The 11,726-nt window shown below is 62.8% G+C and overlaps 2 protein-coding genes across 2 annotated transcripts; both read right to left on the bottom strand.

Moving 5' to 3' along the window:
• Nucleotides 1–323: 323 nt before the first annotated feature.
• ABB37_08784 (putative mitochondrial hypothetical protein) lies at nt 324–1,964 on the bottom strand (the record flags this gene model as incomplete). The annotated part of the gene is made up of 1 exon (XM_015807898.1): nt 324–1,964. One exon carries the CDS (start codon nt 1,962–1,964, stop codon nt 324–326), a length of 1,641 nt encoding a protein of 546 aa, XP_015653556.1.
• Nucleotides 1,965–2,660: 696 nt separating this feature from the next.
• ABB37_08783 (hypothetical protein) lies at nt 2,661–11,161 on the bottom strand (the record flags this gene model as incomplete). The annotated part of the gene is made up of 1 exon (XM_015807897.1): nt 2,661–11,161. Exon 1 carries the CDS (start codon nt 10,794–10,796, stop codon nt 2,661–2,663), a length of 8,136 nt encoding a protein of 2,711 aa, XP_015653555.1. The 5' UTR covers nt 10,797–11,161.
• Nucleotides 11,162–11,726: the final 565 nt, after the last annotated feature.

Below are 11,726 nucleotides of genomic sequence, written 5' to 3'. Positions count from 1 at the left end.
CCCCCACCCCCCCACCCACCACACACACAACTCCGATTATGTGGTGCATGCTTTCCTCGCTTTCCTTCTTTGTGATAATCACAATTTCTCCACTGTTGACCGACTGCCACCTCGGGAACACAACAAACAAAGAGAACGTAATAACCGTGGCGACAACGAATGAACGAGGGATTCACGGGAAAGGCTCCGCCGGTGAAGAGGAGTGCATCGGTGAGTAGGCAAGGAAAAGAAAAGAAAACCCCCGCGATGCCCTTCATTGAGGTAACGCGCGGAAGACCGATAAAGGCGCTACGACTTGCTTTCCGCTCCCTCATCCCATCCCATCACGCTGCTGTTGCTGTCGGTGTGTGCGGGAATCCGGTCTCTGCCACGGCGGATGCGGAGGAGGAAGACGACGGCGCCGTGCGTGGCTCCGGTGCTACGCGCTGCTGCTGTGCGGAGGTCACCGCCTGCAACACCGGCGGGCGCACGCGGCGAAATGCCAAGCAGCGGTACTGATGCGTGAGAGCCGGACAGTCGTTGGGGGAGATCAGGTAGGCCGAGACGTCGTCCACGTAGCACCGCTCGTAGCCCTGCGACACAAACGGCGCGTCCATCGGCATTTGTATCCGCGCCGCGGCGGTCACCTTGTGCAGGTTGTCGTTGTAGGCCCAGTACGTCGTCGGGCCGGGCGTGACGCCGAAGCTGAGAAACGGAAAGGCGAAGCTGCCCATCGCGGGGGAGTCGATCGGGCCGCAGCAGAGCACCTCCCGCACACTAAAGAACCCGCGCAGGTCGGAGAGGTAGTCGCGGTCGACGTGCGGCTCGACGAGCGCGATGGCCGGCCTGTACTTGCGCAGCGCGTCGCCGACCGAGAGCGTCTCGCACGGGAAAATGGCTGAGAAAGCGCTGTGGAAGCCGAAGCTGTCCCCCAAGCTCTTCTGCCTCTGTAGCAGGTGCGTCTGCCGACGTTGCCGCTCAGCTGCGTGGCGTGGCAGCTGCACCGCACGCACCGACTGCGGCAACAGCCCGCTCTCGTTCAGCATCCACGCCAGCCGCCCGTTCCCGAAGAAGGCGACCACCGGCGTTTCGGCCGCAAAGGTGGGACGCCCGAGAGGCGACAGCGATGACGTCACGTCCGAGGCCGTGGACGCAGACGCGAGGAACGACGACTCCGCCTGTGCGATCTCGTCCAGTCGGCGCAGGAGGTACAGGGCGATCGTCTGCACCAGCTCGCGCGTGAACACGATGGAGTCGTCGCTGTACAGGCTCAGCGCGCGCATGGCCGACATGGAATCGAAGTCGGTGTGCAGCACATTTCGCAGCTGCGGGAAGGTGGTAAACTGCACCCGCTGCTGCGGAGAGTGGACGCTGCGGACGGGGAGCATGGCGTACTCCTGTGTCGCGGCATAGGGCTGAAATTCGTAGTACTTCGGAGGCTGCTGCCATTGCTGCTGGGACGATGCCGTCTTCCCCGTTTCTTGTTTTGACGATAAAGACGCTGGTACCTGTTGCTGCTGCGGACGATCAGCAGCTCCACGTCGATGCAGGTCGCCGGGAAGTCGCATCGGTGCGGGTGGCGCGTACGGAGGCAGCTGGAAAACATCGCGGACGTCGCCGTCGTGCACGAGGCGGTCGCGCGCGGTGAGGCGGGTAAAGCGGCGACGGCGGTGGACACCGAGGCTGCGCACAAACTGCTCCAGTGCGCAGCGGTGCCACAGCGTGTAGTCGGCCGCAAAGTCGCGCTGCAATTCGTGCTGTTGATCCTGCTTGATGTCCGCGTAGCACTCCAAAACTTCCTGAAAGGGAACGCCGTTCGGGCGAAGGAGGTGGGCGACGCCGCTGGCGGGCAAATAGCCGTCCGGCCACTGCAGTCGCTGCTCCCTTGGAAAGAGTTTTTCTGCGGTTTTGTGATCAATGCGCGAGACGCGGCGGTTCATGCGCGATGCCGCATTCATGGCTGCTGCGGAGGCCGGCGGCGGCATCGCAACTGCCCTTTCCTCTTAAAAAAAAAAAGAGCTGAAGAAACGTAAAAAAATCAAACGCTGTCAACGGAAGAATATAGAGATACCTAAGAGAAAGAGAGGGGGAGACCACACAGGTGTTTCTAGTTTGAAGGCTGCTTGCAACACTTCTTCGTCATTTCCTCGGTGCTTTCTTGTTGTGTGCGCTGTTGTGAAGGCGCCCGTAGCGGTGTGTTGTGCTGGCGTCGAAGGGGAGCGCAGGTCGAAAAAGCAAGGAAATCAGAAGAGCGTAGAGCGTCCCGGGAGCCGCGCCGCCGGCAAGCAAACAGTCTCGAGCGCAAGCCTCTTCGTAATGCGAAAGGGGGTCCTTGCCGTTATGCACCACTGGAAGGCAGCGTGTCAGTAGCAGGGTAACTACGCGTGGGCACGTGTGCTCGCACAATATAACGCTCCCCCTCTCATAAGAGAGGACAGTAATCAATTACTCTGCTTGGTTCTTGTCAGAGAGAGAGAGCGAGAGAGGCAACGCCACGTTGCATTACTCAGCAACACACACACACACACACGCACAGAGAAGAGCATCTTCACTACAAACAACAGTAGGAGAAGAGGATAAGAGAGAGCAATCAACGAGGGGAAAAACACACACACATCCGCTGCCGTGATCTTTCAATTGTTCACGTACGCCCCACACAGCAGGAGATCGATTCTCAAGCACTACGTTGCCTTCTTCTTTTGGGTGGAGGGCACGTGAAAGAGCTGCAGGTGGTCCGGAAAGACCGCAGACGATCCGGCGCCGCGTGTGGCCAGAAGCGACGACGCCGCTGCCCCGGCAAAGCTGCGACAGGCGCCTCCCCCTCCAACACCGGCCTCCCCGTCACTACGGCGACGGCTCCCCCCTCTGCCTTCATCGGCGATAGCCGCCGCCGCTGGACGGTGCAGATGCTTCCGCGTCCGCTGCTCGACCAGTCCTAAACGCACTTGCGTGTTGCACCACTGCATTAAGCCGGTTGTCTTGGCGGTGCTGGTCGGGTAGGCGACGCGGTCCACCTCGTGTGAGAACACCGTCATGGCGACGCGCACAACAGCTTCCATGAAGCACGGATACGTAAGGCCTGTGTGCGCAAAGAGAAGCTCTTCGATCGCCTTGTCTCGTGCGGCCTTCGCCTTTGCTGCTGCTGCTCCTCCTGCTGGCGCTGATGATGATGATGGACCAGGAGATGACATGAACACTGATCCATTCTTTTGCTCTACGTGGGTCTGCAGTGCGGAGTCGTACGCGGCCGCAGACGCACTCCCGCACGTCCCGCGCAGCAGCGTCGTCGTCACGGCATCCCAGTACGCCTGCTGCGTGGCGGTGACCGTCATGAGGGAGGGGAATACATCCAGTGTGCGCCACAGCGACACAAAAAGCCTGTAGGGTACCACACGCACGGTGTGACTCGTCCGCTCAAACACCTCCTTGCTCTCGAGGGCGCTCATGGTATAGAGCTGCTGCACCTTCCACCACATGTCCTGTCGGGTGGAGGGCAGGGCGAGACGGACGTAGCACAGCGCTGCCTCGGCGGGGCTGGCAGTGGATCGTGCAGCCGCTGTGGGACCGACACGGCTTGTCTCTTCTCGCCGAGGCTGGGGTCGCTGCTGAGGTGGCGGCGGCAGCGCGGTGGAGTTCAGCGACGCAGACGCTGAGCCCAAGGCTTTTCTCGCACCACGACGACCACGACCCCCCTCACCACCGCCGCCACACACAACCTGAGAGGCGTCTCGGCTGCCCTGGCTGCAACTATCCCCTAACATTAACGAACACGGGTTCGACGCGGCGGCGGCGGCAGCGGCGGAACGCGGCGCCTCGTACCGGCTGGATCGGTGTACCACCACCGGCACGCTGTATGCGTCGAAGAGCTGTCGCAGCGTACCTTCGTTGCGCTGCAGGAGGCGAAGCAGGTCATCCAGCGCGAGTCGCTCCTCTCGTGTGAGAGCAGAGTGCACGTAGGAGGGCGGCGCTGCGCTGCCACTCGCTGGGCCTTCCTTACGGTTGTCCTCGTCGAGGAGAATACAGGAGACGTCCTCGCCGTTCTTTGCGAGCGAAATAGGCGAGACAGGCGGGGTGGCCGCGGCAGCAGAGCGGTCGTCGTCGGAGGGTACCTGCAGCGAGGACCGCGCGTGCTGTTCTGCGTGGTCGCTTCCAACTTTGCTGTCGCTGCTGCTGGCTTTGCTTGACCGATCAGCGTCAGCTGCACCGTTGCCGAGGCCCATCGCGTCTTCAAGGGAGCGCAGGGACGAACTTCTGGTCGAACACGGTAGCTGTGGCACGACGTGCGCCGCGTTTGAGCCGGAAGACGCATTCGGCTGTCGAGGGTTTTCTTCTTCCTCATCTTCCTTCTCCCCCTCTGTCGTCCTCCCTTCCCCGTCCGTTGCCAAGCGCGCTCCGGGGTGGAGTGCGTGGAGGGCCGGCACCGTCCGCACCGCCTGGGCGTACACCTCCGCGTAGGCGGCCACCACTTCCTCGGCGGAGAGGGCGTCCAGCGAGGGCACGCGGTCGAGGAAGGCGAAGGCCGCCGCGTCCCGGTCGTTGTCGTCGTCGCCATCGTTGTGGTCCTCCTTCAGGTTCACGTTCCTTGCTGCTGCGGCTGCTGATGACGACGGACGCCTCTTCCACAGCTCGTCGTGCGTGTGTGCGGTGCTTGCCCACGTGCGCAGCAGCAGCACCGCCCGCCGAAAGGCCTGGAAGTCCATGCGGGTGACGACGTGATAGCCCTGCGTGCGCACCCCACAACTGTACAGCACGTCCACCACGGCCCGGCTGTCTGTGACGGCGAGAGGCAGCAGCTGCAGCGGCGGCGGCGGCAGCGATGATGATGATTGCAGCGACGGGGCTGACGAGGACGGAGACGGGGATGAGGCGGTGGGGTGCGTGGATCCCCTTACGAGAGAGGCGGACTTGCCGTTGGGCCGCGACGCCGCCGCCGCTACCGCACCGCGTCGCTGCACTTGGGTAAGATTCGTCGACCACTTCTCCGGTGGCGCTTCCTCGTGTTTCTCCTTATTCGTTGCTGCTGCTGCTGCTGCCGCCGCGACATCAGCGAGATAGTCCACGTAGCCCGTCAAGACCACGAAGCGATGGAACGCCGAGAAGGACATGCTGTAGTGCTCGACTTCGCGCGACGGCCGCCGCGTGCCGGCCACCACGGCGTGCGTGACAGTGCGGGTGGCGAAGTACGCGTAGACGCGAAAGAGTCGCCGCACCGCCGCGTCGTAGGCATCGTGAAAAAGCGAAGGCGTTGCGAGCAGGACGGGCGCGGTGCCCCGCTCGGCTGACGGCCGCAGCGGAGGTGCATCTCCTGCCTCGTGCACGGCGTGCGACGGCGATCGGCCACGGCACGGCGAGTCTGCTCGTCCTTCCCGACCTTCCTCCTTTTCGGTGCTTCTCGTGCCCTGCGGACCGGCCACGGAACCCTTCGTTGGCGCTTTCTCCTTCTCCTGCGACACTCCTTTCCCTGTGCCGGCGGTGCTGCCGACTGACGGCACGTGCGGGGCGGTGTTGCTTCGGCTGGTGCGGCGACGCTGCATGAGCTGATGGGCGGTCATCGAACGCGGGGTGAGGGGAGGGCTGGCGCGTCCGCTGGAGCTGTTGGGTGATCGCGACGGGGTCCGGCACTTGCGTGAAGGCTGCTGCTGGCGTTGGTGCAGGGAGGAGGCAGAGCTTTCGGTGCTGTCGCCTTTCTCGCGAGCGCTCCCGTGACGGTCGTCCTCCGCATTTGGATATGCGTGCTGACGACCCGTTTTACGCGGCAGCGCTTCTTTGCTTGTGCGGACCTTCTTAGGGGATGGGGAGGCGGACAGCTCGCGGGGGGCCGCACCGCTACCGGCCCGCGGTGTTGGCTCTTCCAGCGTTTGTAGCACCCGAAGTTGGCGCTGCTCCGCCGGCAAACGTTCAAACTTCGCGGCGTAGGAGGACGGAGACGGCGGCAGCGGTGTCGTGTCCACAGCCTCCGTGACGTCCGTTGTTGCTGCCGCTGCGGATGCTGTTGCTGCACCCCCTCGCGGGGTCCCGACGGGCGAGCGGGAGACACTCTTCGTTGGAGGCGGGAGCCACTGACTGCGCGGTTTCGCCACGGGCCGCTCTCCCTCCTCTCTCTCGTCTTCCTCCCGCCCATCGTTGTGGTGGACGCTGCCATCGCCGCCGTCGACTGCCTCCCTTTCCTCGTCTCTCTCTGCATCACCATCATCATCGGCGGGAAGAGGATTGCTGCTGCTGCTGCTGCTGCTGCTACCGCGTTTCTGTTGAGCCTCGAGCATCTCCGCTGCCACACGCTCGTCATCCTGCGCGTTCGACGGGCGCCTGCCCGCCTTTCGCGGTTCCTCAGCCGCTTCCACTCCATCCGCATCCTCCACCTCCACCAGGCGTGGCGCAGCAGCAGCAGCGGCGCATGGGGGACCGTGCAGGAGCAGGTCCGCCACTTCCCTCGCCGCGGCGGCCGTGCGGGGGTCTGTGATGGAGTGCGTGTACGGCACCCCCACCACCGGGTGCCGCGGCGGCGTACTAAAGAGCAGTCGGTGCGGCTGCAGGGGCCGCGCCGGCGGAGAGGCGACGGGGGAGGAGGACGCCCTGTACCCACCTCCACTGGTCAGGCTACGGCTGGAGCGCGGCAGCAACGAGACCCCTACTCCCGCACCGGCGAGCGGCGTTGGCTGGGCAGCGCTCTGCGGAGGAGCGAAGGACGTCACGGAACGTCGTTGCGTTGAGCTGCCGCGACGCTTGCCGGAGACGTGGCAGGTGCAGCCCGCCACCAGACGCGAGCTCAGCTGCGGCACCGCCGGCGGCAGCACCCACGGAAAGCGCAGCCGAAGGTAAAGGAGTGCCTGCTGAAGACGGGCGTGTCGCAGCACGCTTCGCGTGTACGCAGAGGCGGCACCGACGCCGTCACCGTGCGCTGCGCATCCGCTTTCTTCGTCGTCTTCGACCCCCCAGCCCGCGACGACGTGCTTCAGGGATGGCGCGGTCGCCTCACCGATGGTGCGCCTGCCCTCCGTGGCGACGCCCAGCGACAACGCATTGTGAATGCGCTGAAGAAAGGCCGCGGAGGCTTCACCATTTCGTTTCGCAGCATCTTCGTTTCCTTTTGAGACTTGGGCGGACTGCTGAAGGGCAGCCGCCACGTTCCACGGCACCAACTCGCTGCGCTGCGAGATGGGCAGCAAGACGGAGACGACACCCGTGACGGCGCTTGCAACGAACAACAGCGGCGTGGAGGAGCACAGGTACGGCTGCGGTGTCAGCATGCCAGCGTTGGTGCTGTCCATCAACGCGGGGGACCGCTCCTTGATCAGGGCAGCCATCGCGAGACAGGACGGGTACACCAGACCCGGGGGCAACGCGTCTGCCGCCGCCCCTCCCAGGCCGCTCCTCTCGTGCGACGCTTCTGATCGTGTAGAAGCAGTGGGAGCGGAGTAGTCGAGCGGACCCACGTAGGTTGACACGCCTCCCTCCACGTCTACCACGCGTACGGCGTGGTGCGTTTGATCGACAAGGTAGAGCTGCGTGTCGCCCGTCTCGTCAGCCCACAACGCCATGTCACTGAGGTAGCCAAAGCAGGCGTGGGTCGGGGTGCGGCCATCCACGTAGGAAGCGGCGGCAGCACGAGTAGCTCCACTTTTCTCCTCGCCGGCGGTGATCTCAGTCCGTGTGACGCAGCAACCCGCCAGCGTCCACACACGCGGCACGACGCTGGACGTTGCGGCCCGTTCAGCCTTGCTGTCGGACGCGTGATTCACGTTCACGTTGACGTTGGAGGCGCACGTATCCGACAGCTCAGGGGTGCGAGGGAGGGGGAGGGCAGGGTTGGCCGCTACCGACGTGCTTTGATCGTCAGCTTTCATAGAGGCGTTTTCCCCCGCTATGTCTGCGGCGGGAGACGAGTCCGGCGCGTCCTTGCTGTTTGCTGAGGGAGGGTCGTCGTTCTTGCCGGCTGCTGCGTGGTCCGAAGAGGCCACAGCGAGGGAGGCCGGGTCTGCGGAAGAAGGTCGCCCAGGAAGCTGCGCTGGTTGTGCGGCGGCTTCGTCACCACGTTTCGCCGCTTTACCCATTTCTTCGTCAGCGCCAACGTCTCGCTGATGGGGCTCGTCTTCCGCTTCACTCTGCGCTGCTTCGGTGGCGATGGCGTCCTGCGAACTTCGTCCCTTCGCCGTGTGCGGATGCGTCTGCCGGTTCACGTGTGTGATGAGCCGCACCACGTTGTTAGGGCCGTCCGTGAAGAGCAGCCCTGCCGAGCACCACGCCAGCGCTGTCGCGGCCCGCAGCAGCGACGACGCACAGCTGCCATCGCGGTAGCCGGGGACTCCATTCATGCCGGCGATGGTGCGGACGAGCCGGTTGTGGAAGTTGGCATATCGAATGGCACAGTTGCCGACGTCGCTGATGAAGAGCACCGCGCAGCGGCGATGGTGCTGTACGTAGCGGAGGGGGTCCTCGGCAGCTAGACAGGTGTTTTCCTCCTCCTCGTCGTCATCGGTTTCGTCGACCCGCCAGCACAGCGCGCCTGGGGCGTTGAAGCGAGCAACACTGAAGTGGCCGTCTACAAAGCCCCGAGCCCCTCCGATGAGGGGCGTCAGAGCCGCCTGAGCGAGGGCCACCGACGGACTCGCCGATTTCGAAGAGCGACCGCGACGGGTGTGACAGCTTTGGGACGTCGAAGAGGACGCACCGTGCGGGGGCTGAGTGACGACCGACGCAGAGCAGCTGGGGCTGATGCCCACGGCACTGGCCTGCGCGGGGAGTGGCGACTCTTTCGTTTTGTCCCCGTCGTCGTCCGTGTTGTTGTGGTGCACGGCAGACCGTGGATCTGCTGGTGAAGGAGATCGTTGCTGAGCCGGCATACCTGCTGAACCATTTTTAGTGGTAGTTGCGGGGCGGGCCTGTGTGACCGCCGTCGCTGACCGCTTACGCGGCAACCGCATTGCTGCTTCGCCGGTCGTGTCTCCATGGCTGTTGTTGTCGTCTCCTGCGTCTTGCTCCACGTCACCATCGTCGCTTTTCCCTTCGAGGCTGTAGAATTCAGCGGGTGGTACGACGCGGACTTGCATGGCAGGTACGGTCACTTCAATGGCCCAGATAGCGTGCTGGGTGTTGTCAGAGACAACGAAGCGGTGCGCCAGCTGCGACGAGACCTGTGCCTCGCGTCGACGTTCGTCACTCCAGAGTTGCTCCGTATGAGGAGACGGCGGTTGTAGTGGTGTGTCGTGGGCGTCGGTCGTCCCTGCCTCCCCTGCCGCGGTTGTCTTTGGTTGTTCTACACCTCCTACGGCACCTGCACGTCCCTTCTCAGCGGCAGCAGCATCGTTGTTGTGGTGGTTCATGTCTCGCGTGACGGTGTTGTCGTCCGAGGGGGGAGAACAGGAAGAGGTCATGGAGGACGATGCGGTGGTGCTACTGCAGTTCAGCCGGTCCAGCGACGGCGACACCGCCTTTCCCTCCAACGTGACGCTTTGCTTTCCGTCTTCTCCACTATCCGGCACGCACGCCGTCGGTGCGTCTGCATCTGCTGCTGCCGAGGCGGCGATAGCCGTGTTGCCCGCATCTTGGGGTGGCACGTCTCCATCTGCGACGTCAGCAGCAGCCGCGATCGCCGGTTCGATCTTCACAGTACTTTTTGATCCGTCGTCGCCGCAGCCGTCGGGTGAAGATGCTGAAGGCTTTTGCACGACGGGGCTGCTGCGGCTCGATGCAGCACCGTCCTGTGCAGAGTCCAAAGTATCGGCGTGGGGCTGTGCCGGCGGCGAGGCGCCATCCGCATCATCTGCTGGCACCGTGCCTGTTGTCGCCTCCATCACCGTGCCTGTGGGAAGTAGAATCGATGCATCACCGTGGCCACCAGCGTTGTCCTCCTCCTCAGTGTCCACATTCTCTTCCCCCTCGCGCAGCTTGTCCCTCCACGCCCCCCGCAGCGCTGTGGCGTTACGCGACAGCCCATAGGCTGTGTAATCACGTACCCAGCCGTCAAAGCCGCGAAACGGGAGGTCGTGCGCAAGGCGAGAGAGCGTCGGGTACACCGACTGCCCGTCTGCTGCTGCTGCTGCTGTTGTTGAAGAGGAGGCGGTGTGCAAGGAGGGGGAGCAGCAACAGCTGCCCCGCATGTCGCCTTCGAGGCGACGTACCACCGATACCCCGCTGCGGGGTGGTCGCGGCCCGGGCGCCTTTGCGGACAGCTTCTCCACGGAGGACGTCGCCCGCCGTGTTGCTGCGGCAAAGTCCGCGTCCCCGCTGCTTCCTTCGCCGTCACTTCGGTTCTGCGTTGACGCGGCCGTCTCAGCAAGGTCCACTTCTCGGAAGGAGAGTAGGAGGTGATAGGAATCGAGGGGGACCACTGTGAGGTGCGGCGAGGCGTGAGCTTCAGATGACGACGACATCGACCTTGTGAACACCGGCGTCGCATTGTTCGCTTTAGGGGAGCCGTGCGGTGGCACTCGCTGCGCGTCGGCGGTCTGCGCCACTTGTTGGTGTTGCTGCACCGAGGAGGTGGAGTGCGCAGAAGAGGCGTCGCGTGGCGTGGACGCAACGTACGGCTGCGACCCGCCGGAGAAGGGCAGCGCTGACGACACATTCCTTTCAGCAAGAGGAACTGCGGTGGACGGCGCGGCGACGGCTTCCACTTCTGTCTTGGTTGGCAGTGCTACGGCGGTGTTCGCGGGCAGCGGCGAGAGATCGAATCGGCCGTCCACCGTGTTGGTGAACATCTCCTGGAGGGAGACGATGGTTTTGGAGAGGAAGACGCTGTCGAGGTTGTACGGGTGTACCGCGATGGGCACCTCTGCGAGGTCCGCCGCCTGCTGCGGAGAGGGCGTTGAAGAAGGCATGATGGAACACACACACGCACACGCGCCTCTGTAGGTGAGAACAAAAACAATTGGAAAGGATACAGGTTACGACAACAAACAAAGCAGAAAGCACCCTACCCAGTAATACTGCTGGCACCGATCAGCAGCTACTGATAATAATGATAGTAATGATAAACACAGGGCGTAAATGAGGCGAACCGTCTGGCGGCACAATGGTGGTGGAGTCTATGGCAATCTAAAAATCTAGCTGAACTCTCTCTCTCTCTCTTTCTCGAGAAACAGGGAGTGCAGAGTTATCTCCGTCGGAAGAGTTTCTTCCGCCGTCGTATCGGAAAACAAAACAAGAATCGGCAACTGTGCGGTTGCGCGGTTCGCCGAAATCTAATAGTGAAAATTGTAAGGAGGAATCGGTGAAGCGGCGGATGGAGAGAGAGAGAGAGAGAAAGAGGAATCGAAGTTTGCTGCACAGATGAACTCGAGCGACAGCATCAACACGTTTTGCTTTGCTGTTCGTTGTGAAAGGGGCGCCTTTGAAGTGGAGAACGACATGCGAGACGCCCGCCACCCGGATATATATATGGTAGTTAATACCCAGTAAGGCCTTCGCTCCACCGACGAGGAAGAACAGCAGTGGCAATAGCAACAAGCAAGAGAAAACAAAAAGAACGGACAGCGATCCTATTTACTTGTCGATGGCCCTCTTCGACAGCCGACGATGGCTAAGAAGAAGACGGAGTAAAAGGAAGAAAGAAAGCTGCGTTCAGTACGTCGTTTCGTTGTACGCCTTACACAGCCGGGTGCGACGCGCGTTCTTCGTCCAGTGTTAATAAGTTTATAAGTGTTGCTCGCAAAAAGAAAACAAACAAACAGACAAACAAGAAAACACCTCTTTGGGTATGGATTCTCGAGTTCATGACTGCCCGTGTGTGGGTGCGCCGGGCACTGCGC

This window comes from Leptomonas pyrrhocoris (assembly GCF_001293395.1).
Source record: "Leptomonas pyrrhocoris isolate H10 chromosome Unknown, whole genome shotgun sequence".
NCBI classification, from domain to species: Eukaryota; Euglenozoa; class Kinetoplastea; order Trypanosomatida; family Trypanosomatidae; genus Leptomonas; species Leptomonas pyrrhocoris.
This window is presented reverse-complemented; position numbering and strand designations above follow the sequence as displayed.